The sequence below is a fragment of the Callospermophilus lateralis genome, chromosome 6 (genome assembly GCF_048772815.1).
Source record: "Callospermophilus lateralis isolate mCalLat2 chromosome 6, mCalLat2.hap1, whole genome shotgun sequence".
NCBI lineage: Eukaryota > Metazoa > Chordata > Mammalia > Rodentia > Sciuridae > Callospermophilus > Callospermophilus lateralis.
The window spans coordinates 77,890,926-77,918,698 of NC_135310.1; the positions used below are offsets into that span (position 1 = coordinate 77,890,926).

Here is a 27,773-nt window from a genome sequence, read left to right on the forward strand (position 1 = left end):
AGAGCGAGCCATTTGGGAGGCCTGGGATTTAGAGCCCTGTCTTGTCAGTCCTGGAAGAACAATGATCCATCCCTTATCTCCATCTCTCCCTTATTGACCTTAACCAAAACTTTCTGTAAACCTTTTGTCAGCGTTTCCAACGTGGTTACTTATCCAAATAGAATTAGATTTTACTCTGAATGTCTTGTTTCCTTCAGACATGACACCTCATTCTTAAAAACAGGTCTTAGGGCAGAGGGAGCAGCAAAGGCTGTGTTAATGCTTATTAGCATCATTTTGCAGACAAAATCTCATTTCTAGCTTCTTGGGTTCAGTCTCTGTTGAATATATCATTTCTATTCTTTTAATATCTTTGCTGTAAGGCCCATCAGACAGGGGGGTGTTGGTCTATACATGAGTTGGGAGGAAATAAATGGAAACACTCAAAAACCTATTGAAGATATATTTATTGCCTTAAAAAAGAAACTGCTTAATTAACTATAAAATGTAAAGCCAGATTGTACTGAATGTGATTGCTGATAAACTCCAAACAATTGGGATCTGCATTAGGGTTCTCTGGGGAAACAGAACCAGGGCAGGTGGGGAAGAGGGATCAGGAAAGGAGGAGGAGCAAGAAGGATCGACCTAACAGAGACTCCAAAACTGCACATCTGACCTTTCCAGGATCTTTAGTTTTCCCTGCAGCCTGCCTCAACCCTGTCCATTAAAGTTCTACTTTCTGACAAAGGTCAGCTCAAATACTAACCCATACAAAATCTTTTTTTTAATCTTCAGAATCTCAAACAACATCTCCTTCTTCTGTGTTTTCCAAAAGAATAGGTTTCCTAATACTTTAAAAATAATTTTCAGGTGAGGAGGGTCATCTCATTCCCACCAACTCATCTGTACCCCCAGCTACTCAGGAGGCTGAGGCAGGAGGATCACAAGTTCAAGGACAGCCTGGATGACTTAATTAGGCAAATTCTTGTAGCATCTATTTCCCTGTCTCAAAAAAAAAAAAAAAAAAAAAAGGAAAAAGAAATCTGCTTCATAATCAATTTTATAATGTGTTATCTGCCTTCTAGATACAAACATGTTGAACACAGGAGCATCTCTGCATCCTCACAGGACAGGTTCTCCTATATCCAATAGATTGGAGAAATAGAGACGTGGAACAATTCCTCAAGGTCACCGAGAAGCATGAGCATAAATTTTACTTCAAAATAAACAAGCAAGTTCCTACTGTTCCTACTGTAATGATTCATCCCACATCTACTTTTGTACTTGCCATCTGGGGTCATCTCATTCCCACCAACTCATGCTGCCTTGGCTCTGGCATCAAGAGAAGGAGCATAGGGGTATGTGATCACTTTATCAGCTCAGCCTGGATTTCTCTAACCATTGACTCTGCTTTTTCTTTGTTTTTTTTTTTTTTTTTTTTTTTTGCAACACTGGGGATTGAACCCAGGGCCTTACACACACTAGACAACTGCTATACCCTGTGCTTTCTTCAAACTGAGGCCCACTTGGTAGGCCAGAACTTCAAGGGCTAAGCTTTCTTCACCTCCCCTAATTCCTGCATGGATGAGCTGAAAAGAGGTTTAGGAATTACTCAGAGCCAGTGTCTTGGGTAGGGGAAGATCTGGTATGAATTCTGAATGTTACAGTCACCAGCTCAGAAACTTAATTAGGCAAATTCTTGTAGCATCTATTTCCCTACCTGCATAGTGAGAATTACTAATACAGTGCAGCTCCTGGGGTTCAGTGAGGAGCAATGAGATGCACTGTGGAAGTGCTTTGCAACATTTGCTACATCTCAGTTCTTCCTGAAAGGGGGTCCCTTTTTCTGCCCCAGAAATACTTTGGCTGGGGTGCTTGGTCTTAATATACCAAAGCTTTCAACAAGGGCCAGATTTAGATCTTTACATAAACTGGTGTAAGTATAACATATTATAACACAGTGTTCTTTTATTTCTTAGGGCAATAGCTTTGAAGCTATTTTTGAAATAGGACAATTTTCAATAGAATGTTTAGGTTCCTTTTTGCTGCCCTTAAGCAGTTGGTGGGGTCAGCCTGCTGATAAGCCTGTATGGCCTCCATCCAGCTTTTATGTCCTAAATAGCCTGGCTTTTCCCTGGATGGATAAGCCCAGGCCCTCATCCTCAGTCATCTTGGTATTTCTACTCTCTTCAAGAAATGACAAAGTCAGAGAAAAGGTCACCAAAGGGCATGGTCTAGATAGAGTGAGAACTTTTTCCTCCATTCTTGAGCGCATGTGGGTGGGAACCCAGTTGGGATGGGAACAGATGGTTCCTGCTCGGAGAAGCTCTGGTTGAGCAAGGGCACTGTTCCCCCTGTAGGTGAGGGTTGAGAGTTGGGGATGCATCTCTTGGGCTGGAAGGCACCACTGCTGTTCCAATTAAGAAAAGGTACGCTCCACCACTCATAATTCCTGGCCCCAGCTGCCTCCTTCCTCGTGACTGGAGTATTTCAGTAGATGGCACACTGGCCCCATCAATCTCTTTGCTTTCTGGCCACAACTTCTTTCACATGTCTATGACCATTCTGGAAGAACTTTCTATCCTCTTGATAACCTAAACTTTAATTCTTCCTGCAGGTACTCTGTTATAGTAACTTAATACTGATTCTGTCTCTGCCTTTTCAGAGCACCCTTTGCATATTTCTAATATAACATTTATTATTATGCACCATAATTGTTAGCTTACTTATTTGTATGAGGCATAAATTAGAAGCTTGTTAGTTAAAAATATAGTTCATTACACCAAGAGACAGACGTGTCAGCTCAAAGTGGGCTCAGAAGACTAAGAAATTCCTAGTCACCAAAGGGACCAAACTGGGTGATAATAATGTCATAAAAATTCTTCAAAATATTGCCATATCACTTGAATGCTTGTAGATAATAGAGACAGAGAAATCCCTACCTTTGTGTGAGTCTTGGCTATATGTGGGTAGAGGCTCACCAGCAAAGTGGCAAATGCTATAAGAACTCAGTCCATGTATTGTGACTTACAAATAAATGTTAAGAATCATTGCTGCATTATCTTCTTTTCCTGTGCCTGCCATGTTGTGGTTTAGCATTCATAAGCTCTTCAATAAATCATAGCATTTAAATAAGACAGAAAATCCTTTTCCTCTTACTGCTGAGGTTTCATAGATATTTGTTGTACAATTTAAAGAAAAATGTTTCCTGAAAATGCTCCCTTAGAACATACCTTGTAGGGCTTTCCAAATAGCTCAAAAGAAGATTTTTAAAAACTTTTCTTTAAAGAACTACTTGAGTCTTCAGAGGAAATGCCAGCATCAGTTCCTCATGGCTTAATCTCATTTCAAGGATAGCACACTTATTCCTCTCAAGCTGTACTCCCCAACCCAGGGAGGAGTCAAGTAAAGCTGCCACAGTTAGCAGAAAAGAAAGATAGGAGCAAAAGTTATTAAACTGAAGGCAAAAATACATTAGAGAAGACTGAAAAAATTATAGACTTAGCCTTTAAAAGCCACAAATAAAAAAGCTAAAACTTTGAAATGACTGATGAGCAACAGTAAGAGTAATTGTAAATCCTAGGAATGAGAATATAACCTTAACTGCAGATGTAGACGCCATGACAAAAATAGAATACTTTGAACATTTTTTTTTGTCAGTAAATTAGAAAAGTTAGATGGAAAAAAAATTGTTTTCTAGATAGACTGACTCTGAGGGGGAAAAAATCACAGAACCAAGAAGAACCAATGTCTTAAACATTAAAGACAATCAATCCATCTGAAAATGGGTGGTAAAATGGTTTTATTAGTGAGGCAACAATTGTAGAAGGAACCAACATGGTTCCGACATGGAGGTATTGTACATTAAAATGGAAAAAGATGAAGAATTGTCCACTCCAAAATACATGGTATATATTTGGTTATAACTTTGATATTTAAACCAGATTGGAATGATAACAATGAAAATAACATGCCAGTCTCATTTATGAACATTTAACAAAAAAACAATTAGGTAAAATATTAGCAAACAAAACTGAACAACAACAATAATAATCTGGGCTTATCCCAAGAACAAGAATATAAGTTTAGAATAATCTATCAGTTTTAACTGTACATATTTTGCCTATTATCACATTAGCTGATTAAAAGAAAACAACCATAAAATCATCTCACAGGATGGGAAAAATACCTTTGTGCATTTTATTGCAAAGTTTGAATACAAGAACATTTCCTCGATCTACAAATTTTTACACAACATAAAATCATAATCAATAAAATAGAATAAGAAAAACATGTTTGATAAAAACCAACATTATTGGCAGCTGGGGTTAGAGCTGCTCAGTGGTAGAATACTTGCATAGCATGCTCAAGACCCTGGGTTCAATCCTCAATGTTACAAGATAAATAAATAAAGTCAACACCACTAATAATTAAAAACTCCGCAAACCAGAAATAAAAACGAACATCCCTAAACTCATACAATTTTCAAAATAGCAGGAAATAGCCTATGTAATGAGGAAACATTTGAAGCACTCTTTAAGATTAAGAAATCCAGAATGAAGTAAGTTCTTTCCACTATCACTCTTCTTGGTTTTCCTTTTCATTTGCTTTTGGCTAATTTCAAGTACAGGAAGAAAAAAAGAGGAAAATATAGGTACAAGAATTTTAAAGGAAGAAATTATACCATCATTTTTCAAAAACAGTATCATTATCTAAACAGAAAACACAAGAGAAAAATAGAACAAAAATTAGAATTAATAATTAAGGTTAAAATACACATTGGGCATCAATGTGCAAAAATAAGTATGTCCCTACTGAACAAAACATACACATACATACAATTTTGAAACATATTATATTTAATAGTAACAAAATATAAGGCACTAGAAATAAATCTAAGGAAAAAGTACATAGCTTTATGAAAGAAATTCTAAAACTTTTTTACAAGATATGAAAGCAATTTTAGATAAGTGAACATATGTTCCATGTTCAAGGATAATAATATTTATTGTAAAAGTGTTACTTATCCTCCATAAGCTAAAATGCCAATACAATTCATTTAAAAGCTCAATAGTATTTTTTCATGGAATTTGAAGATTTGTCTTAAAATCTATATAGAATGGAGAATAGACAAAACAATTGTGAACAACTTCAGGATGAGGATCTTCATTCTACTAGACATGCAGACTTTCCTAAAGCTGAAAGAAATATGCCATGTGAGCAGAGCCTGAGCCAGATAAAGAAACCTGAGAACAGAACAGAGAAGCCACATGTGGATAAATCATATATGAAAACCTGATATACGAAAGAAGTAGCTTTGCAAATCAGAAAGGACAAACTAGTTCAGTGTTTCCACATTTTGTTTTACCAACAACCCATAGTGAGTGATTTTGTACTTCAATTCCAAACATACAGTCACATATACATATAACTAAAATCAGATTCAAGGGAAATTATCACTATTACCAAGCGCGATCCATTTTGGTGTATTCTACTCAGCCTCATTTGATTTTTTAAAAATCATTTTTTTAATAATAACTACAGAGTTGTGACCTTCAATTTTTTTAAAAAATGCATTGTACAATAAGGGTTTTTTTTTTCTTTTGCTTCTGGAGATTGAACCCAGGTTTTCAACATATTGAACACTATCATTGAGCTACACCACCAGCCTACACTATGGTTCTCGAGAAAGAGACCTTATGGTGGTGTGCTGGTATGTTGGATCACTAGTTCCCTGGAGTTGAAGAGGGAGTAGATTTGTAGTGTTTGCCCATTTCTGTAGTGTATTGCCACCATGACTGATGAAAACTACAAATATTTTAACATCAGCTCATAGAATTCCTCAAAATTTGATAGGACTCTCATGAGCAGGTAGGAGGCAGCTCATACACATCACTGATGTAAGATAATTAGTTATCAGTGAAATAAATAATAATCAGACTTCTATGTCATACCATATGTGAAAATTAATTCCAGGTGAACTAAATCTCAAAACATGGAAAGCAAATTGAGATCTGAATGTGAAATATGAAAAACACAAGATGAACAGTTAAAAACAAAGCAAAACAAGCATGAGTATATCCTTTTGACTCCTGTTTAGGAATGGATTTTAAAATTAAAAACAAATTACAAGGGAAATTATGATACCTTTGGATATATTAATTTTTTTCTGTGGTTTAAAGCATATAATTTTAAAAACAGAAAATAAACCACAGACCAGGATGGAATATTTGCCACTTCATATTTCGAATTTTTAAAGAAATTTTGTAGAAACAAATTAATAGGAAAAAGATAATAAAAGCTAGATTAACTGCTGCATGTACAAATAATTTATATCAAAAAATCTAAATGGCAAAAGAAAAAAGGAGGGAAAGAAAAGCAGATCGGCCTCACTTTTATCAGCTGTATGGACAAGGATTCAGCTGGAAAGCAGAGTTCAAACTCAGTCATTCAATGTAGGAAATTTAATGCAGATGCTTCAGAAACCCCAAAGGCAGGACAACCAATAGATATAACTTTGGGAACCTGTAGCCTGGAAAGAAAAGAGATGGAGAGATGGTGTTTTCAGAATCCAGAGGCTAGGGCTATCCAGTGGGCAATGGAGAAAAAGGCATCTTGCAAGAATAAGAGTCAGAACAGGGGATGTACCTCAGGCGCTGGGGCTATGGAGGAGATAAAGCCCTGACAGGGATCTCACTTGAAACCGAACAGAGAGGGAGACTCTGGTTTCCCCACCAATCTCCCACCAGAGATTCCCATTAGCTGAGTAAATGGGAGTCAGTGAGCAAAGGATCTTGGGAAACATACTTGCAGGAATTAGCTCCCTCCAGAATGGAGACGAAAGGCAGTGATAGGCTCTCAGAGCAAACAGGCAAATTCCAGCTTCTTAGGGGAATGCAAATTAAAGCTACAAGACAATTTCATAGCCACTAGACCTGGAAGTTTTTCGGAAGTCAAACAATAAAAAGCATTTTGAGAAAACGGTTCCGTGAGAACTTGCATACATTGGTAATGAGAGGGTAAATAGACAATTGGTGAAAAAGGATTCTTTTTTCTCCAGTAAAATTGAAGATGCCCATACCTTTTGTGACCTAGAAATTATACTACTAGGTATAAATTCCAGAGGAAATTCTTACATATTCAGAAGGTGGCATGTGTAAGAATTATTACAATTTTGGGATGATTTAAACGTTTTAAAGTTTATCAATTTATTTTTTAGAAAACCTTATATAGCTGGGGATGTAACTTAGTGGTATAATGCTTGCCTAGCATGTGTAAGGCCCTGCATTCAATCTCCAGAACTGAAAAAAAGGAAAAAAGTTATATGTTCATACAGTAATGGAATACTAACTGTATCACTGTTAAAATAAATGAACATAGATTAATCCCCTATGCCATGCAATTAAAACAAAGCAAGTAGTAGAACACCATATATAATATCACCCCTGAAAATTTAAAAACATAAAAGACTTCTGTATCTTGTGTGGGGATATTGCAATATGTGGGGATATGCAATAGGTACATGTAGTGAGAGTAAAAAGATGTAGAAATGATAAACATTAAAGCAATAGTAACCCTGGGAATGGTTTAGAGGGAAATGGAATCCTGGAGGTCTCCACAGGAGTTTTCAACAATATTTTAAATGCTTTATTTCTCATTATGGATTGACATTGCTTCTTGCTCATGCATTTTCTCTCTCTACCATTTTGCAATCTGATACAGTTGATTTTTATTAAAAAGATAAGGAAGGAATTGCATCAAATTATTATTCAAATAAAATATCAGTCCTACTGTTTGTTAAAACCCTGAAATGTATTTATAAGAACTCATACAGTTGTTATAAGAGGTAGCAATCATTTATAAATTGTCTTTTAATCATTCCATGTTCTGAATGTACAAATAATGTATAATACATGATTGTAATATATTCTGAATGTATTTTTCTGAACATAGCATCTTTGTTTCATCAAACATATAAAAGCTGGACAGTAGTATTGATGGGTAATATTTATCAAGCATTCACTCTGCAGGTACTAATCATCCTCAACCCACATAAGAGAATAACAGGACACCCAAAGATTAGGTCAATTTCCCATAATCACACAGCTAATAGGGCAGAGCTGGGGCCCTCTCTAAAATCTCTTTTGTTCCTCCAGAATAGCCCTTACTTTTCTGTCTCACTTCCACTTGATGTATACATGAGTACAGATAAAATGAAAGTGCTTTGACAGTATCTGGACTTGACCATGATACAGAGCTCTCTAATAGACTTGGAATAAGTTAGGAGAGCATCTGAAGTAGAAATGAGGCCTCCCTGTCAGGACACCTGGCTCTGAGGTCTGCTGCAGCTCTTCTTGGTGGTTGTCTGACTCCACGCAAGTCAGTCAGGTAAACTGAATTCCAGTTCTGGCTCCTCCATTTTCTAACTTGTGATTTAGCCTCTTTGAGCCCCATCAGCAAAAGAAATAGTAATACCTACCTCGTCCGGTTTTCTTGGGGGGAGTTCAATGAAGGCATGTGAAAAGCTCTTGCACAGTGCCCCTCCACAACCATTCTGACACCATTATCATCCCCCCCAAACCCATCCCCTTAGCACCAGTGGTTCTGTTCTGTCCCCAACTCGACACTGTCACCTCTCCTTGAAATCAACTACAGCCAAAACATTCACACAGAATTTGGCAAACTCTACAAATAAAGTCTTTTTTTCCCCTCTTTTTAAGGGTGTATTGCTAAGCATTCTCCAGCATGACACTGAAGGACTGTGGAAGCTGCTTTGCTAGTTTAAAATTATTATATAAATATGAGCCTATTATTTAAGATTTCATGGAAGAAGAGTACGAAACTAGAACCTTTAGAAGTGAAAGCATCTTCCTCAAGATTATTGTTCTACATCTTACAAAAAACCTTGTATATAAATTTTAGGCCTTCCTCAGAAGCCCAAGCTTGTATGTTGGGGCTTGAGTAAGTGTAGGTTTTTTGTTTGTTTGTTTGTTGATTTTTGCGGTGCTGGGGATCAAACCTATGACCTCACCACTGAGCTCCACCCCCAGCCCAGGAATTAGTAGTTCTTCCAGAAATTGAGTCACAGTGGGACAGAGCTCAGGACTTCATTACTGAGGAAGCCAATGATATTTTCTCCCATTACTGTGGAATCTGAGTTGTATGCTTTTTGAAACTACCTTGGGCATAGAGGACTCTGCTTTTTGTTTCCTTTCCTTAACAGGGTAAGGGAAAGTACAGCTTCTTCTAACCATATAATTGTGCAGAGTGTAAGAAAAATAAAAAGAGACACAGAGACAAGCAAAGTTCCTACTTGCAAGTTTGGAATAATAAATTCAAGATTTTAAAATATGAGAAGTGTACATATTAATACACACCACACATAACATATGGAGTGTAATAGTGAAAACCTGGGAGCACTGTAATGATTTTCTGCGATTTTATTCTCCAAAGATGTGGCTAAACTGTTCTGAAAATTGCTGTTATAATTCTTGTATAATAAAATATTTAATTCACTCAGAAAGTGGGGGAAACTTTAGCATAACAAACACTAGAACGCATTTACTGACGACTTCAGAAGTTTTTCCTTTAGGCATGTTTAAGGAGCAATTGCAGAGTACAAATAACTGCTTTTCTCAGAATGCTTTAAATGACAGGAAATAGAATTGTGCTGAAGTCTGCACAGGCTGCCTTTACAATCACTACACGAGAAACACTCCCCTCACTGTTCTAATATCACCATAGGCTAAGATGACTAATTAGAAAATCCTAAGTCAGAACATAGGCTCTTTGAATAGAGAAAGTTGCCAGCTCATTTTTAGATTTGCCTCCCAGTGCCCAATTGCTGCAAAGCAATGGTCAGAATAATACAACTAGTGGTTTGTCCTCTAACATAGCTACACTTATACAATTAGTATGGTCTTTATTTGCCTTCATGACTACAGATTTATGATTTTGATTATTTAATGTGTGATTTATTGACCAAAGTTGAAAGTGTCTCATGGTCTTGCTTTTCATTAGCTGCCTCACAGGCCTAAACCCTCTAATATCCTTCTGTTCTGCCACTAGAGAGCTTTTCCCTGAATGTTACTTGCCCACCAATTCCACAATTGCTGCCTGTATTATTCTTTATTTTATATCTTCATTTTGAACAAATCTAAATTGACTTACATCTCTAAGATTATTCTTTCCCTATGCACTAATAACAGTGAAGCACACAAATGATTTGCTGTTATAAGTTAAAGAAAATATTCATAGAGGGGGAGTGATATTGGTTAAATTATAATGTTATATTGTGTGCATATATGAATATGTAACAAGAAATCTCACCATTATGTACAACTATAAAGCACCAATAAAAAATGTGGAAAAAATATTCACAAAATATATCTGACAAAGGGCTTGTATCTGGGATATATAAAGAACCCTTAAAACACAATAATACAAAGAGACACAACCCAACTAAAAATAGGAAAAAGATTTAAACTGACAACTTATGAAAGATAATACACCAATAACCAGTGAGCACACTATAATATGTTCCATTTTAGACATCAGAGAGGTGCAAATTAAAACCACAATGAGGTACCATTATTCACTGTATTTAAAAGATTACTAGTTCAAAATGGATAAGGACATGGAATATTGAAATCCTCTCAGGAAGCAGGAGGGAATGCAAAATGGTATAACCAGTTCAGGGGAAAAAAAAGCAGTTTCTTAAAAATTAAGCATACAGTTATCATACCATACAAATTACATTACTAATTATTTATCTAAGAGAAATGAAAAAATATGTTCACACAAAGACTTGAATGTGAGTGTTCTTAGCGGTTTTAATCAGAATAGCCAAAATTTGGAGATAATGCAAACGTCTGCCACAAAAATGCCGTTTGTGCAGTTCCAAGGGGAACCCTAGGTGGAAAAATAAATACAGTTCAGTGACACATTGAAACAGTACTAAACAATAAAAAGGAATGAACATGCCACAATATGGGCGAATCTTAAAAGTATGATGCAGAGCAAAAATAGCCCAACAAAATTGTGTACATATTGGATTATCTCATTTATATCAAACTATAGTCATGAAAAATCTATCTAGAGTGCCTCAAAGTAGATCCACAGTTGTCTAGGGCCAGGTATGGAAGGAACCAATTGGTATAGACCACAGTGAACTTTTTGGTGGTGGAAATGTTCTATATCTCAATGTGGGAGATACAGACATTTGTCAAATTCATCAAAATGTACAATTAAAATAAATGCAATTTATTATATGTAAACTATACCTCAATAAAATTGCTTGAAAACTGACAGTTCCCCATTACATTTAAATTAAAACTGAAGCTCTTTACCATGAGCTCACTATGTGTCTCTCCAGCTGCACCTCCCTCCATTCTTCCTCTTGCTTCATTTAAGGACAGATTATCAATTTCTCTTACAGACCTTAAACTGCATATGAAAAATTTGGTAAATCCTGCTATCAAAGGAATCTTTCTTTTCCAAAAATGTCATGCTGAGAACATATCAGAAGGAAAGCATCTCAAGTAAAGATAAGTATTTCAATTTGTAAAGGGCATGTAAAATAGTTTTGCTTTAAAAATACATTCTTTATAATGAAAATAAATTTTACTTTCTCATTTGTAAAGGAAGCCAAGGGGAACCCTAGGTGGAAAAAATTATGGGCAGACTTAACTCTTTGATAGCTTCCATTTCATCTGTGGGTTGTCAGTAATGGGTCTCTGATAGATGTTGCCTCACTCTTCAATTGATCAAAATTGTTATTGGCATGCACCTATTAAAAGTATAATCCAAAATATGAATTTGCAAATATTTCATTGAAAGTCCAATGTTTGGGGCAATAGTATTTAAACTATGGGTTGAAGCACTGCTAAAGAGATCAATGGTAGCATTTTATGGCTTGATATACTCTTAAGACTACAAACATGTACTGAGCATGTACTATGCACAAGGCATAATGTTAGCTGTAGTAGAAATGCAAAGATAAATAGGCATTGGTGACTGAGATTACAGATTTGGACCCAGACAAAACTGAGTTCTGGCACTTAATTGTATGATAGAAAACTACTGTTAAAGCTGTACGACTATAGAACACTATTAGGAAATTTAGGTAACTGATAATGGGGATGAATATGCTAATAGGCATCAGATTTATCAGAAAACATACTCTTCTGTGCATTTAATCATGTATTTTGTGGTTTCAATTGCAGAAACTTGCAGTTTTATCCTTATTTTTTCAAATGGGGGCACTGTAGTTTTTGCTTCTCTCCTCAAAACAACTTTTTCTGCAAAGGTTCTCATGTATCCAAATGGAAAGTTCAAGTACCAGATTATAACTGAATCCATCTTTAAGAGCAAGACAAACCCTGAGTTACTAGATGAGGAAATGCAATTTTCTAAAGCAACATTGATTATATTATGATTAAAAGACCAACAAAATGTTACTCTCCATTTAAAAAAGAAGACTCACATTTTTAGAGGTTCTTATAACAGTCTTTAAAGTATATCTCTCTGTTCATTTGAAGCCCTTCTTTTCCTTGCCAAGCTTTCCAAATGACAGTACCTCTTTGTGGGGTTAATCCATAGAAAAAAAGAACAAGGCACTTGCCATTTATGTTAGTGACCTAACCAGGACTTGAAGGCTGGGGTCTTGAGAGAAGCCCAGTTTTCTCAGGGCTCATTTCTATACTGTATGAGTGTTGATTAAGGCTACATCTTGTTGACATTTATTGCACATAAGCTGAAATTACCAGTTTGATTTCTGTTTCATGCTGAGCACTCTGCCCTTGGCAGGTAGCTGGTATCGACCCATCTCCTAATCACCACAAAGAAGGCAAAAAGAAACGTATTTAGAGAAGAGTGATGTGGTCATTAAGCTGAGTATTGATTTGTGATGTTTGGTTGTAAAGGTGCTAAATGAAGTAATTTAGGAAGGCCTTCACCTAAACATTTGGGGAGTTGAGGAGGTCTGAAATGACCTCACATTCTATGGGATTTTCCCTATCTTGGCTTTTAAAAGTTTACTTAGTTTTGAATGAGAAGCAATTGGTTCATATCTGGTACTTATCAATACGTAGTATGCGAACTGTCTTTGGCTCTATTCTTTGTTGTTTTAGGGTTGATTTAATTCCTTCTCAGATCAATCCATGCAGCATTCATGTATACAACTCCTAATCATCCCAGTGTTTACTTGGTTTTTTAGTTTAGCATAGATTATCAAACCCAGTTCTTAGACACTCCAAAAAATGCATGAACACTGGAAGTCCAAAGATACACTGCCAAACGACCCTTACCTAAGGCAGTCACACCTTCCCAGATGAACTTGGCCACTGCTAATCTCCTCCTGGTTCATATACAATTTTGGGGGCGAGGCAAGGAAGGAGTTAACACTTGTGTAGAATGAATTACTAAAGGATAAGAGACAAACAGACCTGTGGTTGTCCTCAAAAATAAGTCTCATAAAAAAGAACTGGCAAGTTTTTCTCCTTGGAAAAGATCTTGGTTTGTACCAGAATTGTGGACCCTTGATTGCATCTTATAGTTGGTTCTCTCGGTTCTTTAGTGAAAATTCTTCTCAAAGTCTAATAACAGTTCAACTGACATAGCTTATTTTAATCTACCTCGCCACAAAGGTTGTTTTTTTTTCCCCCCATATTTTTTTAGTTTGTGTCAATGGACCTTTATTTATTTATATGTGGTGCTGAGACTTGAACCCAGTGTCTCACACATGCTAGGCAAGCACTCTACAACTGAGCCACAACCCCAGTCCCACCACAAAGGTTTTTAAAGGGGAAATACAAGAGGATGAAGACCAGATGACATTCTATTTTTCCCCCCTGTGGTGCTGGGGCTTGAACCCAGGGCCTTCTGTATGCAAGGCAAGCACTCTACCAACTGAACTATATCCCTAGCCCCTCTATTGATTTTTAATTATGCATTTGCTTTATTTCACATCCTCAGAGTAACAACATGAACACAAACACTGCCAATATTGTTGAAATAGTTGAAACATTTTGTACATTCTCCTCATTTTTAGGTTTTAACTCCATGTAAGAGCATAGCTCCCTTTCATTTTAAAGTCTCATTTAGTTTAAGTTCTACAGGTTTAATGTTTATCACCACTTTATCTATGTCTCCTTAGTCTTTCAGGTTGTGTGCATCCTGTTCTTTCATAGATTACTTAGGAAGGACTTTTTAAAACAGTGTTTCTTCAGTTCTTGCATTCAATAATATTTTATGCCTTTATGTTCAAAAGCATTAAAAATAAATAAATAACAAAATCTTTGGCTCAGATTTTTTTTCCTTGAGCATCTCAAATACATTATAAAATCTTCTTACAGGATAAGGCAATGCCATTTAAAAGTCTAGTAATAATCTAAATTTTTTTGTTGTTTTTTAAAAAGTCATATTCATGACTTTTTGTTTCTATTTTTATCTCAATGACTAAAGGCTTTTAAGTTTTAGTAATTTTACTAAAATTTATTTTGATGTTAGTCATTGAGAGTAGATACTCTTTAACGTGCTTTTCCAACATTCGTTTTTGTTTGTTTGTTAATGTTAGGAAAATTTTTCTTGGAGTACATAGTTTTTAGTACTTACTAATCTTCCCTTAGTTTAATTTTCACCTTTAGGACTACTATTATTCATATTTTGATATTCTTTACCTTTCATATTTACCACAGCCTTTGGGATCCTTTTTAATATACTTTTTAAGATTTACATCCTTGGGCTGGTGTTGTGGCTCAGTGGTAGAGCACTGGCCTAGCATGTGTGAGGTCCTGGATTCGAACCTCAGCACCATATAAAAATAAATAAATGAAATAAAATAAAGGTATTGTGTCCAACTACAACTAAAAATAAATATTTTTTTAAAAAAGATTTACATCCTTTTCAGGTTATAAAATTTGTTTGCTTTTGTGTTTTTAAATGGTCTTAATATTTTAAAATATTCTTTTATATTTTGAAATATAGTTCACATACCATACAATTTCCCCCTTACAGTATACAACTCATTATATGTTTAATATATTCACAAGTATGTGCAGCCACAACCACACTTCACTTTAAAACATTTTTATCACTTCAAAAGGAAAAATCCATACCCTTTTACTATCATACTACTCCCTATGGTTCCCTACTCCTGTATTTCATAAGCAACCACTAATTACTTTCTACCTCTATAGATTTCCCTTTCTAGACATTTTATATGAATGAATCCTATGTATGGTATTTTGTAACTGGCATCTTTCACTCAGAATAATGTTTTCAAGGTTCATTCATGATGTATCATGTACCTCTACTCTATTCCTTTTTATAACAAATAATATTCCATTGTATGAATATACCACATTTATTTTTTTGTTCATTCACGAGTGAACATTTGGGTTCTTGCCTCTTTTCTGCTTTATGAATAATGCTGTACCCAAGTACAACCTCTATTTCATGAAAGGAAGCTGCACAAAGATGGGAATTCTAACCAGCAAAGATAATGTGGTTTTGAAGTAGATAGATTACTCTGGCATTCTATTTTGAGCTAAGCCAAACTCATAATCCTGGTTGAATGTGACTTTACCATAGTTTAAGCTGAAAGATACCAAGAAACGATGAATAGTTGAATTTCACTTTTTTTTTTTTTTATAACTCATTAGCCACAAATTCTAAGGAATGTAAACCATACTGAATCTGGTCATCTGCTCAAAGATGGTCTGTAAATATAAACAGACTCAGCCCCAAATTGGTTCAGGACAAGCTTATGCAGCTGAGAGGATGGATCATAATAGTGGTTATAGTCAGGCCTTTGCCAGTATAAGGATGTTTGAGTATCTTGGGGTGTAATAGCTCCTGTCATACTCTATCACATCAAGATGAAAATTGAGGATTCATAGTGATATCTAGACAAAATACATTGCGCCTTGATCAAATTTCTGTTTACTTAATAGACTGTGATATACAAAATGGCCCCCCAAAGATTTGAATGTCCTTTAAATATGTTATGTTACATGGCAAAAGGGACTTTGAAGCTGTAATTAAGATTACAGATCTTAAAGTAGGGTGACTACCTTGTATATCTGGGTAAGATCAATCTAACCACATGACAGCTATGACAACAAAGATGAGACAGAAGGGGGAATTCAGAGATCTTTAAAGCACAAAGGGACTTGATTTACCAGTGAAGAAAGGGGCTACCAGAAAGCTTGAGAAGGAATCTGGGTAGCTTCCACAAGCAAAGACTGGCCCTAGCTGACAGCCAGCAAGGAAATGGGGGAGTTCAGTCCTACAAATGCAAGAAGTCAATTCCACCAACCACTTGACTGAGGCTGGAAGAACAGTCTTTCCCAGAGCTGCTAGATAAGAGCCCAGACTATCTGACAACTTGACTTCAGGCTTGCAAGGCCTTCTACAGAAGACCCAGTTGAGAATTAAGCGCTGATAAGTGGGTATTATTTGGGCTGGGGTTGTGACTTTGCGATAGAGTGCTTGCCTTGCATTCCGTGAGGCCCTGTGTTCAATCCTTAGCACAACTTAAAAAAATAGATAAATAAAGATATTGTGCTCATCTACAACTTAAAAAAATGGGTATTATTTCAAGTCACTAAGTTTGTGGCAATTTATTGTGGCAGTAATAAAAATTTAATAGATCAACATATTTTTAAAGAAAGCAAGCAGAATCTTCAAGCAATAGGAGTTTGATCAGAATTCTCTTTTCTCATTGCAAATATGTGATGTAGGAGTCTTTAAGTTCTTTGCTCAAGAACACAGTTATAAACTATAGTCCCATCTGTACCCGAGAGTATATGGTTGAATTAGTGAAAGACGAAGGCCTGTTTTCCTCCAACTCCTTCTAGAACCCTAGAATGGAGAATGGATTTCAGGGACATCAAGACTGCAATAGGAAGACTAATTACCAGGCTACAGTGCTAATGCAGTTGAGGAATGACTGGGCAGGATTAGTTGGAAAGGGGTCATATTGGAGAGGGAGACACTGATGTTGATTATTAACGGTTATAGAAGAGCTAAGTAGGCAGATGGCTGAACTCATATATCAGAGTTCAAGAGGATATATAGACTTGGGAAAGGATAATCATGGTCAAGGTTCAATTTGGGATATACTCAGTGTGAGGGGCCTATGGAATATCCAGATGGTTTCAAGGAGCTAACTAGATATTAAAAATGAAGCTCAGCTGATTCTTAGATAAGACTCCAAATTGGGATTTACAAACATGAAAATTGATAAAATCACATGAGTAGAGATTACACTTTAAAATATAATAAATAGAGAAATAAACAGAGATATACAATCAGAGAATAATAGAGAGGAAATTCTATTTAACTAGAAAAGGACTGGAGGAGAGAAAAAAGATTGTTACAAAAAATGAGAAAAATGTTGGCTAAGGTAAAATTAATTGATATATTACTAATCAGCTACAAAACAGCTAAAGAAGTGCTACATGATAAGGGTAGAGGGAAAAAAGAAGACAGTAGGGAGGCATGAAGCATGAGGAAGTTCCTATTAGCCATCAGGGAGCACTGCCAGCTGGGGACAGGGGGATTCTTCCCTTGCTGAATGAGGATGAGGAGCTAGCTAGAGGGGGGGGGGGCAGCACAGGAAAAAGTGTGTTAACTAGCCATTGCACACAGGGAGCTTCAGAGCTGGTCAGTTTTAATTTCAGAAATGTTAAGATTGTTTTCTTTTTGAGTACATCATTCCTTTAGTGAAGATGTAGCTATTTACAAAATCATTTACAGGGAAATTGGAGACTCCTCCCACCTTCCAGTTCTGTAAAAACATTGCTGCTTCATAAAGTAGTGAGAGTTAGTTTATGCAAGCAGTCACCTAGCTATTTATTAAGTTAGTTTATGCAGCAGTCACCTAGCTATTCTACACAGTTTCCTCAAGAAAAAATCATAGTGACTTTTCTTGATGACCTCTGCTGAGTCCCAGTCTGCAAAAGGATTTAAAAAGGTTGGCCTCAGTAGCAGGGAGAGAAAAGACTCCCAAACTATCATGCCCAGGAGAGCTCCCTGCTGAACTGCCAGCTGTGGAAAAGCAGCCAGCCAGAAAAGAACAGTTTAGGAAGAATATTCCTCCTTTCCAGCTGGTTTAGAATTAAAAATTTAACTCATTCCAAAGCATCTAGTGATTATTTTAGGCCATGGACTAGATGCTACACTGTTACTATCTTTTCTGATGCCTTTGGTCTTGCCTTAGAATCAAAATAGCTGTCAAGATTCTCTTAAACTCTCTAACAAAGCTAATCCCACATAGGTGAGTGTCCCCAGTATCTTTACTGGTGCCTTCCAGAATTCCATTTAAGATATAAACCTGGTATTGTTGCATTCAACTATGTTTCTACAACAAGGATTAAAAAGTACTTAAGTATAATTTTATTCTACTGTGCATCAATGCCATATACAAACATAAAATTATTTGGATCACTTAATTTTTTACAGCATTCCATGTTTTAATATTAATAACAAAGACATAAATGATCATTTCCTGAGTTAACAGTGCAATGTAAAATTTAATTTGTATTGCTAATAAGACATTTTATAGCATAGAAATGTGATCAAAGTGATCATTTACTTTATCATGTCCCAAAACACAAGTGCTTATTGTAGAACAGTGATACAGTTTCAATGGTAAGGGAATTTGTAAGGAATCCTGTTGTTGCCATGATTGACTTTCCAGGTCAAGTATCAATAGTAAAATAAGTTATGTATAAAATAAAGCTGACAAATTACCTATACTGAAGGAACAGTTGATTTCATTTAAGAAACTGAAATTTGGATTCTAGTTAATCTTTTAATATATACAAAAATGTTCTCTTAAAAAATTCTAAGTAATCACAAATTTAGATAAAGTAATTGAGTAAAATACAATCACACTCTTCATTATGCTGTAAAACTATGGACCTCATCTTTGGAAAAGTTAAGGTCATGCAGCAACCTGAAAAACAAATAAAAAAACCACATGTTTCTTAGAGAAAATGTTTAAAAATAAATAAGTTTATCATTATATCACAGTAGTTTTTCATTTTCTCCATTTCTTATGTACTTTTTTAAAACACAAATTATCACTTCTAAAAATACACAATTTCTAAATGTCATTAAATATCTAGTCAGTGTTCAAATTTTCAATTTTTTCCATAAATGCCATGGCTTCTAAAATTGTTGTGAATGAGGATTCAATTACAACTTACTCACTGCAACTGACTGGTATATTCTGATATATAAGATCTCTTTCCTCCCCCAATTGCCCACCATATCCTACAATCTGTGTTGGAAAAAAAAAAAATCAGAATTTTATTTCTTGAGTCTCCCATAGTCCTCATTTTGCTGCATTCCTTTCATATTCCTTAGTCACATGTATCTTATGTTGTTTTATTCTCCACAATTTAATAACTGAAGCCACAGGCCTGATCAGATACAGATTTACCTCTTTTTTTTTGGTACTAGGTATTGAACCCAAGGGTGCTCTACTATTGAGCCACATCCCCAGCCTGTTTTTTTGTTCTTTTGAGACAGGGTCTTGCTAAGTTGCTTAGAGCCTTGTCATGTTGCTGAAGCTTGTCCTTGAACTTGTGATCCTCCTGCCTCAGACTCCCAAGTGGCTAGGATTACAGGCATGTGCCACCATGCCCAGAAGTTTTAATTCTTTTTTGGCAAAGTTTTTACAGGTAGTATTTTTCCAGTCAGAGGCACATTACATATGATGCCTCTCTTATTGGATGCTGGCAATCATGGATAATCTCTGTATAGATCCATTAGTTCATTCAAGGCCCAAATTGGTAATATTCTAAATCTATCATTTTTTCTTTATTAATCAGCTGAGGAATTCTATAAAGACAGACTTCTCCTTTATTATGTTGCTATTCAGTAAAATGGCTCAGGTAGGAAAAGCAGAATAAATGCTTGGTTTTTCCCTTATTCATCAGTTTTCAAAGTTGATTCCCCTGGCATTCTATTTTCATTCTGCCTCATTGAACAGGAAAAGGCAGCATACTGCTAAAATATAATTCAACTTGGAAAACAGTAAAAATGGAGACTTAGAAATAGATGTTTCAAATGCCGCTGAAAATAACAGTCATTTATTTAATATTTACAATATTATATACAGTTACTGTGCTAAGCACTTCACATTAAGTATCATTATTCATTCCTGTTTATAGGCAAGTGCACTAAAGCTTAGAAAGGGTAAGTAGCTGACCTGAGGACACCTAGTAAATGACTGCAAGATGACTATTAGTGGTAGGGCTAGAATTAAAACCTTACTGGCAGCTTCCAGAGCACACATATTCACATGAAGGGCCAGTACAGGACAGAAGTCCTGAAACAGTAGCCAATCCTCTCCCTATCTGAGCCATCTTACCTTTTGAGCCATGCATCCTGTCCCCTCCAACCTAAAGGGACTTCACTCTAGACAAAACTGTACCCTTAAAGCGTCTACCCTCCTCCTTTCTCTGCCTGTAACACTATCCTATATTTCTTTTGATTGGTAACATTTTCATCATCATTCAAAGCAGAAGTCTTTTCTAATCATGCTGTGCCTGTCTCCCTAATACACCCGCCCCCCTCCCCACCGCTAGGTAAAAGTAACTTCTCTCTCTGAATTTCCATACTTCTTTTTATCTCTAGTAAGAGTACTTGTGATATTCTGTGTCATGCTTTAGTTATTAATATATGCATTTGTTTCTACCACCAGACAGTATGGGCTTTCAAAGTCATGACTGTTTTATTTGTATCTGTGATAAAGTGGTAGTTAGTGGATCAAAAGGTCATTATTGGCCAAATAGTTATGAGCTGTTTCTGTGTATTTTTTTACAAAAATAGGATTCTAAGTTTTTCTCTGTTATCATATCATAAAAATTAACAAATGTTCACCAAATATGCAGGATAAGTTTGGGATGTTTATACAGTTGTCCCTTGGTACAGGAGGAGACTGGTTCTTGGCATCATGTGGATGCCAAAATTTATGGATGCTCAAGTCCTCTCTATAAAAAAAATTTGCATCTGATGTAGTACATCCTCACATACACTTTAAATAATCTCTAAATTACTTGTAATATCTACTATACTATAACTATTATATAAATAGTTGTCCAGTACAGATGCAATGTTTTTCAAATATTTTTTGATCTATGATTGTTGGAATCTATGGATGTGGAACTCAAGGATATGGAAAGTCAACTACTTATAACCTATGTGGCAGATGAGATTAATTTTGGAAGGTCCTAGGAAGAGCATTTTAAAGAAACTTGTGTTACAGAAAAAAAAAACCATGATATTATAAAAGACTCATGTCATTATCAATGAAAAAAAAAAGGACACATTACATGCATTAAGATGGTGAGGACAAGGAAATCAAAGAAATGAGTCATTAACTAAGAGTCACAGGCTAGATGTTATGAATTGCAAGTACAGATTTGAATCAAGCTATATCTCAAAAGGCAACTCTATGCAGCATGGTCAAGGGTAAGTAATATCAGGCATTCATTTGTAATGATTAATGACACTCCTGGGCTTTCTGGGAACACCAGGAGTATAGTACTGAAAGATTAGCTGTGAAGCAAAACTGAGAAAAGAGAACTATACAGATTATAGTAGATTTTTAAAATGCAAAAATACGAAGGTCATGACTACCCTCTATTTAATGCATATACACTGAGGCTCTGGTATGCAAGGAATGTGTTTTCTATATGTTGTCAGGAATCAAAATGAAGAAGACATGGTCCCAGCATTCAAAAAGCTCATCATTCATGGAGGGAGACAATGTAGTTCTACCAGGATAGCTATAAAAGAGATTCCTTCTCAGCCAGTCTTTCAATGCTGAAGGGTTTATGATTCCAATCATTTAAAAGTATCATTATACTGCAATCTGTGCTCATAGAGATACTTCTAAAATAATAGTGTCAAAAAGTAAAACAATGTAGTTCTAGCCTTTTTTCCTAATATATCTTTATTGACAAGGATCAATTTTTTTATAATTAAAATAAAAATAAAACCACAAGATAAAAAATTATCTAGAAAATGTCAGGTTTAGTCATGTACTGAAAAGAAAAAGCAGGACATTTATGGCAGTCATATTTCAAAATCGTCTAGAAACCCAACAGTGGCTGCATTCAACCAAATATTTTATAGTGCCATTTTAGAAATAAATCATATCAAGATGAATTTTAAATAAGATGGCACCACCACTGATTATTCATTATCTGGGGTTTACTAGTCTTGCCTTTTATATTTTCTAATTTCTTTGGGTCTAATTGCCTGGTTTTCAATCACTCTTTTTGTTATTTACTAGCTTTTCCCCAGTTACAGAGAATGAAGATTGAAAGCCTCAATGAGACAAACTGCTTAATAATTACTATTTATATTACAAAGCTTTGGTGGAAGTAGAGGCATACTGTCAGCCACTGGCAGAGAACACCAAGTGGCAGCTGTGTCTTACTTCTGTGTTCATATCTAACACTACACATGATCCTTGCCTCCAACCCTTCACTCATGGGAAGACTGAAAACTTCATTCTTTGTTTAAGTCATAATAACAGGATATTAAAGCGTAGATTCATATGAGCAGGAGGAACTGAGAGACTAGCTGAATGACTGCTTTTCAGGCAAGATTTTCATTTCAGGGTTTTCCCACCACACTGCTACTCACTTTATTCCTTGTTCTGTAAATGGTGTTGGTCCACAGATGCAGAGAAGAACTTTGGATTTTTCTGAACTTCTATTCAAAAATTCAGAAAGAAGAGCTGGTGAAATGTGTCCCTGTTTGCCCTTCCATTCAGAAGTAGGGGCTGAGAGAACATATTCAACATCAAATCTGGGGGAAAGAAGCAATTTTTAAAAGTCCATTATTTTAAACATATTATCAGCATGTTTTAAGTTCAATAAAACACCTCATTAAAAGAAAAACTGAATGTATCAAGAATGTTATATAGGTAAATCTATATTTAGTAAGGATTAGCTTTTCCTAAAGATAAAGAAAGTACTTTGGCATTTAAAAAAATTATTAGAAACAGAACTCCAAGGGATCTCAGAGATCCTCATACCTCTCTGTTAATAATCTGCTTGCAAAAATCACAATACAGAACAATTTCCAGTGATGTGTACTTGAATCTCTGGCTCACATCTCTTGGATGATTTCTAGACTAAGAATCCCATTTGACTTTTACTGTTGCTGTCTCAAAGTCCATCAGCTTGTTATCTCCCTGCTGCACACCTGATATAATTCTGTGAATGGCACCAGTTCACATGGTTGCACAAGCTAAAAACCTGGGTTTTATTCTGGGAACCACGCTTTACCTCATCCTCTACACCCAATTTCTTCACCAAGTCCTCACTCCTAACCCTCTACCTACTTTTCTCCATTTTCACTGCCATCATATGGCTTGTTCTGTCTTCTGTTCTTAGCTCAGGTATCATGCCCATAGGGAAGTGCTGTGGCCCCACCAGTCTAGGATCCTGTATTATACAGGCTATGAAAATGTTTTTCTTTTCTTCATAGCCCTTACTTCAGGTTGTAAGTATGAGCTCACTTAACAAGATCACTATTTCCATGTCTACCTTCTCTTTGTGTCATTAACTACAGAAGAGCAGGATCTGTGCCTGCTTTGTCGATCACTATATCCTTACTGGTCAAAAAAGAAGAGCACGTAAATGCTATGTAATGGAACAGATGAAAGCAAAAGAAAGGGTATAGAATTAAAATGGGAAAGAACATCAAATCAAGTCTCAAAATATAATTTCTGACCATATCTTACCATAAGCTTTAAGTAAAATGCAGGTTAAAAGCTATAGTAAATTCAAAATTTTATATTGTACCCATTCTGATATGCTCTATTTTAGTAATCACAGTTAATTCTTCTATTTTCAATAGCATCAAATAAAATGCATTTCTACATATTCTAGTTAGTAACTGAGATACTTCTGAAGAATAGTTGGAATTGGTTCTATGTTAATATACACTTAAGAAAAAGTTGAAGTGAACAGCTTCATATGAGGGAACAAGGAAACCAAATATAAGAAGAGAAAAAAACATGGCTGGCATCACTGTCTTCACATCACTGTGCCTCAACTGGGTTAGGGTTTCCAGGAAGTGATCATCCTGGCCTAAGCAGCAGACCAAACAAGAGTGCCAGCAAGGGGATAGAGAAATAGTACAGTTCTGTGTACAGATCCCAGACTCTTGGTTTTATGGACCCATCTGTGCAATGAGATGGGAAACTACATAATCTCTTACAATCCTAACAATCTATGCTTTTTAAAAAAATTTTTTTAGTTGTCGATGGATCTTTATTTTATTCATTTATTTATATATGGTGCTGAGAAGTAAACCCAGTGCCTCACACATGCAAGGCAAGTGCTCTACCACTGAGCCATTACGCCAACCCCACCCCATTTTTTAATACTCTGAACTCCTACAGAATTATATTTTAGTTCTTACCTTCAAGGTTCCTCATTTAGTATTAGCAGAGATTTGAATCCACCTTAAACCAAACAGCCTCATCAAACATAGGATGGACATCTCCAATCTGAAAACCTAAAACCCCAAATGTTTCAAAGTCCAAAACTTTTTGAGCCCCAACATGATCCTCTCAAAAGTTTCATATTTTGGAGTATTTCAAATTTCAGATTTTCAGATTAGAGATGCTCAACCAGTAAGTCTATGCAAATATTCCCAATCTAAAAATCTCCACAATCTGGTCCAAGCATTTTGAATACTTGATACTTAACCTATAATTTCTTCCACTAGCCTATATTTTCCTTCCTGGAACTTAAAATAAGATAATGGTACATAATTTCAGAAAGTATATTTGCTTACTGCTCCATAAGAGCAGAGTCACTGTCTGCCTTGTTCAATACTACACACAGGTCTAGCTCAATATAAGTGCACAGAAAATATTCATCAAGTGAATGAAGGAATTGATTTATAAAATACTTGCTAAAAATAAAATCTGTGCTTGGAAAAACAAGGCCATGTGCTGTCATCTATGAAATTATATATGTAAATGTGTATGATTTAATAAGTGCATTTTTCTGGGAAGAAGGTTCATAATATTTCAACAGATTATCAAAGGGGACCCAATAGCACTGAAGAACTACTGTCTTCCAATTCTAGACATTTGAGTAAAAAATGGAAAGTACCCTGTTTAATTAAAAGATCAAAAAGTAACAGATGTTCTCCTTTGGCTCTATTTCTAATGAACCTATCATTGGAATAAAATTGCTAAAATATATAAACGAATGCCAAAGTCCCTGTAATCTGTAATAAGTAGCTTTTCATAATTTTCCTTTATTAAGATGCTTGCAAAAAAAAAAGCCGAATTAGAGGCATATTTTCTAAAGACATGTACTAGATGGTGATAAATAACTGAGATATTTATATAAACACATAAATAAAATAAACTTCTTGTGCATATTGTATTTATTCACACAGTGGTCCCATTTTACGCACATAATGGAAAAAGTGAACAGACAGCATGGTAAGCTTTAAGGATTACTGGAGACTACTATCCTGCTTAACCATCACAGGAAAGTAACACTGCTCAAATTGGAGCAGAAACAATTCTTAGTTAAGATCAAGATTTCTTTAATAAAACATTTCTTATAACATATCAAGATACAGATTGTGCCAGTGGATTCCTCTGTCCTGGATTTTTCTGAATGAAGGCCAACCTGTGATCTTAAACAATTACAATACTGAGTTGCTAGATGCATGAATGAGTAAACATCCTGAAACTCCCTGTCTGCCCTGATTTCAAAAAAACCAGAGAGGACCAGGACTCTTGAAATAAATTCAGGTTACCCATAAAATGCAAAACATCATAGAGGGAGAGAGGGAGATAAAGATAGAAAGAACAGGCTTGTTCTGATGAATGCCTATGAGGTCTAAAATGTCAATGAAAGCAAATAAGCTTGCTAGAAATTTTTATTTTAAATTAGACTGATAGTTACCTGAGATAAAAAGACTTGAAATGTACTCATTCATTGTAAATCAAGAGCAGAGCCTAAATATCCAACAAATATCCTCCTCCAGCCAATTAGCTTCCAAAACCTATCCTCTCCTTCCTATTTCTTGCATGTCTCCTACTTTTTCATTTTAACTGCCACAACTCCAAATCAGGTCCTACATCTCTTGTCTAAAACACAACTCTTAGCCTTAACCTGACACACCACTGCCATATTAGTAATGCTAAAAACCCAGATTCAAATTTGCAACTTTGCTTTAAAAGCTTCAATTGTTCCTCATTACCAACAGACACTACCATTTCAGAATACTTAAGGCTCCATCTTTTCCTGTTTTTCTAGCTAAAAAAAAATACTAGGAACAAAACTGGACTATGGTCTGTCACTAAAACATCAGAGCATTCTGGCCCTTATGTCTTTATTGCCACTACCAACATTTCCTTTCCTGTTCACAGAAATGCTATTTTGTTTTCCAAAGCCCAGCTCAAAGTCAATTCTTGCATGAAGCACTGATATCCTTATTCTCACAAAAGTGTGATTATTCTTTCTCCTCTCGGTGCACAGAATCCACAGCTACTGATGCACTTTAGAGTAGTCTTATTTTGTATATTTTCCTATGTCAAACACATTTTGCAAATAGCATAGAAATCTAAGTTAAAGTACACAATCTTCTCTTGGTGGATATAACTGGGTAAATGAACCTTGGTCCTTTGTGATTCATTTCCTTGCTGCTTGGAATTCCTTCCTTTCTCTTTTTCCTTCCCCTATTATTCAATCACTGATCTCTCTATCCATTCTTTTTTTTTTTTTTTTTAAAGAGAGAGAAAGGAGAGAGAGAAGAGAGAAAGAGAATTTTTTAATATTTATTTTTCAGTTTTCGGTGGACACAACATCTTTATTTTATTTTTATGTGGTGCTGAGGACCGAACCCAGCGCCTCGTGCATGCCAGGCGAGTGTGTTACCACTTGAGCCCCATCCCCAGCCCTCTATCCACTTTTAAACAACAACAACAAAAAACCACTATTAAGTGTATTCTACACAATAATCTGGGTTAAATACTTCACTCTTCAGAGACTATTTGTTAAAATGTATCAACAGCCTTAGAACACTTTGATCTATTGATTATTTTGATGAAATTTTTATTCTGAATAGTTAGAGGAAGTACAGAATAACTTTTAGTCACTATATCAAATAGTAGGGGATTAGTTAAATTATAATATGTTCACATGATTGAATATAATGCCATTGTTAAAAATCATGTTATATATATTGCAGGGTTTCCCAATCAGCACTATTGGCATTTTGAGTTCCATATTCTGTTTGGGGGGGCTTTCTGTGCATTGTAGGAAGTTCATAGTATTCCTGGCCTCTTCCAACTAGATGTCAGTATCACCTCCCCCTCCAATTGTGACAATCAAAACATCGCTGAACATAAATGTCCTGAGGCATGTTGGGGTTGCTCTACGTTGAGAATCATTGAAACAGAAAATATTTTATATACAGAATACATTAAGTAGAAAATACAATTATAATAATAGTCACTGTAACATTATCTTAAAAAATAAATGAAATTTAATACTATGTGAAAATGAAATGAAACTTAATTTCATTTCATTTTCACATAGTAATTAACTAGATCTACTACTGTACATATCTGCCTACTGTTTTTTCTTAAAAAAAATAAATGTGTAAGATTTTGCTAGACTTTGGATCCCAACTTCTGGTGTTAACAGTTAAGTATAATAACATACGTAGATAAAATTCAGGTAAGCTGACTTTTTTTTTCTTTTCAAATTTCATACATAGTACCATGA

At 35.5% G+C, this 27,773-nt stretch overlaps 1 protein-coding gene across 4 annotated transcripts in view; it reads right to left on the minus strand.

Annotated features, from left to right (window-relative positions):
- Window positions 1-9,613: 9,613 nt before the first annotated feature.
- Cyb5r4 (cytochrome b5 reductase 4) overlaps window positions 9,614-27,773 on the minus strand; it is an 87,171-nt gene continuing 69,011 nt past the window's right edge. For 2 of the 4 annotated variants that reach the window (XM_076858457.2, XM_076858454.2), the window contains 2 exons: window positions 22,648-22,812; window positions 9,614-10,890 (listed from right to left, as the gene is read on the minus strand). In XM_076858457.2, coding sequence (XP_076714572.2) covers window positions 10,812-10,890; window positions 22,648-22,812 — 244 coding nt within the window. In that variant the 3' untranslated portion in view covers window positions 9,614-10,811. Of the gene's footprint in view, window positions 10,891-12,734; window positions 12,809-18,400; window positions 18,941-22,647; window positions 22,813-27,773 lie in introns of those variants that run through there. The other 2 variants (XM_076858456.2, XM_076858455.2) reach the window with 2 other exon arrangements.